General features: G+C 39.9%; 1 protein-coding gene across 1 annotated transcript in view; it reads left to right on the top strand.

The window, feature by feature from the left end:
• The window catches only part of SORCS1 (sortilin related VPS10 domain containing receptor 1), a 682,844-nt gene that overhangs the window by 598,614 nt on the left and 78,820 nt on the right, over positions 1 to 5,410 (top strand). Inside the window, exon 18 of the mRNA XM_007941533.2 lies at positions 2,781 to 2,952. Within this exon, the coding sequence (XP_007939724.1) occupies positions 2,781 to 2,952 (172 nt within the window). The remainder of the gene's footprint in view (positions 1 to 2,780; positions 2,953 to 5,410) is intronic.

Below are 5,410 nucleotides of genomic sequence, written 5' to 3'. Positions count from 1 at the left end.
ATGGTAATGTTCAGAATACTTACACATGATAATGACCAGTCAGAATGGGCAGAGGATTTAGAGCAGATGCAAGGTCTTGGAGGCTCCCCTGCTAGGCTGAATGTTAACCCTTTAAGTGCTTGGCTATGAACAGGGCAGGCACTCCAAGCATGGGAGTCAGCACAGCTGGATTGGTGGCCAAGGCCCTTGGGGGGCAGTGGCAGTAACCAACCACTTTGCTGAAATTTCAGCATTTAAACTGGTACCACCATACAAGTGTCTAATTACCAACTGTGGTGCAGAAACTGGCCCTCGGGGTGCTTAAAGTCCATGAAGACACACATAAGAAGACAACAATCTGAGGCATAGAAGAGTCCTATCAAATTCAAATAAATCATAAGGACTCCTTTAAGAGTTTACAGGAGGAAGATGTTGCTGCGTGCTGATGAGTCCGATTCTGATTCCTAGTGGCCCTATAGAGGGACTACCTTATTTAACTTAGAAAGGCAGTGCAGTATAATGGTTAGAGAAGGTGTGTTCCAGAGACACTATCTGAGGTCCTGGCTGTGTAATCTTGAAACAGCTATTTAACATCTACGGATCTTAACTTTTTTATCTGTATATTGGGAATAAAAAGCAGTATCTACCTTATTAAGGGTATTTTGAAGATAAATGAGATAATTCATTTAGAGAACTTAGCACAATGACTAGGGAGCTCTGGTAGCATAGTGGCTAAGGTACTTGACTGCTAACCAGAAGGCTGGTGGTTCAAACCCACCAGCCACTCCTCGGAAGGAAGGTTGGGCAGTCCTACTTCCATAGTGATAACTGCCTCGGAAACCCAAGGAGGGGTCGCTATGAGTCGGGGCCGACTCGACGGCAAATAACAACAACAACAACAGCACAATGACTAGAAAATAGTAAACACTCTCTAAACATGGACTTCTTACTATGTTACTGTCATAGTCAAGAGATTTGTCTTAGAGGAGGCAGGAGTTGAGATTCCCCTTTAAGAGTGGGTAAGTTTAGGCCACTAGTGGAGGATGCAAGAAAACATGGAAGCAGAAGAGCAAAGGAAAAGAAGCCTGTTCAGGAAGAATTGGAAAGAGGTTTGACTAGGGCAGAATGAGCTTGTTATGGGGAAAGTGTCAAGAAAGTAGAAAGAAATTAGCTTGTAGAAGGCTTCATGTACAAGAACAGAATTTGCAACTTATCCTAAAAACCTATGAAAGCCATGATGGTTGTGAGCAGGGAAGAGAACTATTAATATAGGATAAAAGTAATTACTGATATATCATGAGCATTTGCCAATTGTCAGAGTGATTTTAAGCCCTCTATGTTCTTAATCCTTATAATTGCCCTATGAGGTGAGTAGAAATATTATCTCCATTTCTGAATTAGTAAACTTCTCAAAGTAACTTGTACAAGGTCACACAGCTGAAAAGTAGAAAGGTTGGATGTTAAACTGGAATTCTAGAAATACTGACCCAGTATTTATACGTAAAATAGATTGGAAGAGAAAAGAACTAGGTAGCAAGTTGTTAAACATAAAGAATTGACTGTGGAGTGATCCATAGTGTTTAAAAGACTCTTCCAGAAAGTGTCTCCTTTGAATTTCTCAACCATGCTTTCAGGTATTCAATGCTGACACAGCAACAGACGAAAGAACGCTTGCTAGACTTCAAGGGATTGGAAAACTAGCAACTGCAGGCTCAATCTGCTCACCACCAGTTTTTGTAAATAAAGCTTAATTGGAACCCAGCTGCATTTGTTCGGTTATGTCTTTTCTATGACCATGTTCATGGTAACAACCACAGAGTTGAGTAGTTGTGACAAAAACCCAATGGTTCATAGAACCTAAAATGTTTACTCTCTGGCCTTTTCAAGAAAAAGTTTTCCAGCTGAGTGAGAAGAGTGGAAAGACCTTGGGCTTTGATTGCTTCCATTTTGAGTTCTGCCACTAACTTTAGGCAAGTGGACTTGGCAAATCAATGTGCGAATAAATAAAGCAGTTACTGTGGACCCCACACAAAAGATGATGGACTTCAAAAATCTTAGAGGTTGGTCATCTTTAAACAACAGGTTCTAATAAACTGGTAAATCTGATAAATTATGTAGGATCAATATATAGGATAACTTTTTTTTTTTTTCTATTAAAGCTAAAACAAGAACAGTAAGCAAGAATAGGAAGGATTCAATCAACTTACAAAGACTGAGTGCTCCTTGCTGAAAGATTCCATTAGGTCAGCCAGTATAAGCCCTCATGAAATATTGGGTAGAAACTACCAGATCTAGCCAAGTTTTTCTGCACTTCACCATTACTGGCACTTCTTTTCTGAAATCAAATGCTGAATAAAATCACCAAAATATTCTCTCCTTTATCTGAAATGCAAATTTTTTAATGTATATTACTCATTCTAGCTGTTACTTATATAACCTTTTAATTATATCCTAGATTATCCACATATGTGTCTTCAACTAGATTATAAACTCATTGAGGGCAAGGACCGTACTGTGTACTACTGTGTATTTTCCATAGCCCTCAAATGAAGAAATGACTCATCAGTTGATTAGATGAATAAAAGAATAAGTGAATTAAATTTTTAACAATAGGTACAATTTGTTACAATAAGCCTTTCTCTCTGTTGGGTGCTTTAGATGAATTGGCTCTGATCCTCACAGCAAGATGAAAGGAGGTTATTGATGGCCCTCTGGGCTAGACAGTAAGTCCAGCTTAAAAACCTTAGGAGTGATATGAATGATAATGAGCTGGGCTATGACTTGAGATTTTCTCCATTTAGTTATAGGAAGGTGGTTTCCAATAACTGCACTGATGGAGTAAGAGAACAGTATACTGCCAAACCACAGAAGTGTCCAGGGAAGGCCCCACGGGGGCTCCGGATCGTCACTGCTGATGGAAAGCTGACTGCAGAACAAGGGCACAATGTCACTCTCATGGTGCATCTAGAGGAGGTAGGACAGATTCCTGTCTCCCCTCTGCCTCCTGGGGCCAGTGGTTTTCCCTAAGAAATCATGGTTTCATATGTATTGTCCTTAGTGTTCTTGAAGTTAAATGCTGTTTTTAAAATGTTATTCTACTTTTGTTTTCTATTTTGTTGTTGTTGTTGATGTTATTATTTCAAACTCTCTGACATATTTCTTCAACTATTTTCATTTCCAGTTGTTCTTTACTCTTAGTCTATCACCTCTTGGGGTTCAGTTTAGATTTAACCTTGCATATTACCACTTTTAGCAAAATATTTCTTAGAATGTGTTAATGGTATTTGAAATAAGTTAACACACACACAACCAACCCAATAAGATGCTAAATTGTCTTCCTCTTTGAGCCTGGAATCTTGGCTCTTCTTTTCCAAAGATGACATGCTGATCACCTACTGAACATAGTGGCCAATTTGAACATAATTGAGCATAAATTCTTTGACAGTTGAGAGTTTGTATTTTTGTAGCACCTCATGGATGTCATGGATATCATGGGAACTTTGGTGGCATAGTGCCTAAGGCATTTGACTGTTAACCAGAAGGCTAGCAGTGCAAACCCACCAGACACTCCTCGGAAGGAAGAATGGACAATCTACTGTAGTGATATTGCCTCGGAAACCCAAGAAGGGGTCGCAGTGAGTTGGATCTGACTCGATGGCAGTGAGTTTCATGGATATCATAATAAGCAGCCATTATTAGTTGCCCAATTATGGTTGTCTGACATTCCTGACTCTTTAGATGGTGCATAAGATAACCTTTATTCTCTCCCTTGTAGAATGTGCACAGGAACTTTCTGTCATCTTGTAAATGAGGAGGATGTCCCTGAAAGATAAGACTTTTATTAAGTGATCTCAATCATTAAGCCAGGCAGTCTTACCTTCAACCACATCATCCGAGTACCTAAAAGATGGCTGACACCATGGGAGCCCCTGTGAAGGCAAGGGATTTCAAAGGCTAATAATGACGTCAGGAATACGATGTGCAGCACGGATTTGCAGCTGCCTCTTTCACAGCCCAGTGGCTCTCAGACCTTAGTATGCACAGGAATCACCTGGACAGCCTGTTAAAGCAGAGTTTCCATCCCCAAAGATTCTAATTCAGTAGGTTGGGCTGGGGCCCAATAATGTACATTTCTAATAAACTCACAGGTTATACATTGTGTTTCAAGAAGAAAAAAAAAAAAAAAAAAAAATTCAAGGCCAAGGGGATTGGAGAAGTCTCAGAGGCTCTGGAATGTGACTTGAAGGAGAAGAGACAAGTAACTTAAATTGCTTTGTAAGGTTTGATCAAAATCATTACTATTTTAATATTAATTGTTATTATACTAATAAAGAGTCTGGAACTCATGCTCAGATGCCAATATTCCTGCTCCAGTGGCCACACTTTGAGAACCACTGTTCTAAACTAATGATTCATTCTGTTGTTTCCTTAGTGAGTAACTTTCAGCTATACTCACTCCTCTAAATATTAAGGTTCCCCAACATTCTGGAGCTAGAAAGATACAGGCCAATTTGGGCCAATTGGAATCGCACACATTCCACATAAATGAAATCTGTGGGGACTTCTGCCTGAAGCTACCATGGAGTAGCTTGCAGCAGATCAAATATATATGTATATGTTTAGAGTGATACTGAAAGAGAGAGGGCATGAGCAAGAGAGAAACAAAAAAGTCGAGGAGCATGGGAGAGCTGCTAAGAAGAGCTGAGTGGTCAAAATTCCTTTCTTAAGAGATAGGAAATCCACTGGGGTAAGTCCAACATTCCATGCTGTATTTCCCCTTCAGAACTCTGCCAGTTCATATGCCACACTGAGTAAGAGGTTCTGATTCCCAGAGGAAGGCCAAGCAGAAAGTGTTGACTAAATAGCTGTTGGTACACGCACAGTCCAAGAGTGATGGAAATTGGACTTCAGGACTAATAAGGCAGCTAGATTTTGCAAAGTCAAATCCTAGAGAGAAGGGAAGCATGGAGAAGTAGCATAATTTCCTGTTTTTTCTCTTTGAGGTGTTTGTCAATTCCTAAATGATACAAGTGGAGTAGGAGGTAGTCCCCAAAAGCATAAGAAGTTAGGGAAAGTTTTAAGCAGCATCACATTTTAGGGGAGACAAGACATGAGCTCGGGTGTCAAGAGGGATAGCCCTAGAACTAGTTTCTTGGACTCCCAGAAACTCTTTGCTAGGAGCAAGGACAAAGCAGAATTAGACCAGGCTTTCTCAGCCCTGAAGGAGCTCTGGTAGCACAGTGCCTAAGGCATCTGACTACTAAGCAGAAGGCTGGCAGTTCAAACTCACCAGCCATTCCATGGAAGCAAGACTGGGAAATCTACTTCCATAATGATTTACCACCTCTAAGCCCTACATGTTCTACCTATTATATATATATATATGTGTGTGTATATATATATATATATATATATATATATATATATATAT

The sequence above is a fragment of the Orycteropus afer genome, unplaced genomic scaffold (assembly GCF_000298275.1).
Source record: "Orycteropus afer afer isolate SDZICR_OR568_19922 unplaced genomic scaffold, OryAfe1.0 scaffold00082, whole genome shotgun sequence".
Taxonomy (NCBI): Eukaryota; Metazoa; Chordata; class Mammalia; order Tubulidentata; family Orycteropodidae; genus Orycteropus; species Orycteropus afer.
This window is presented reverse-complemented; position numbering and strand designations above follow the sequence as displayed.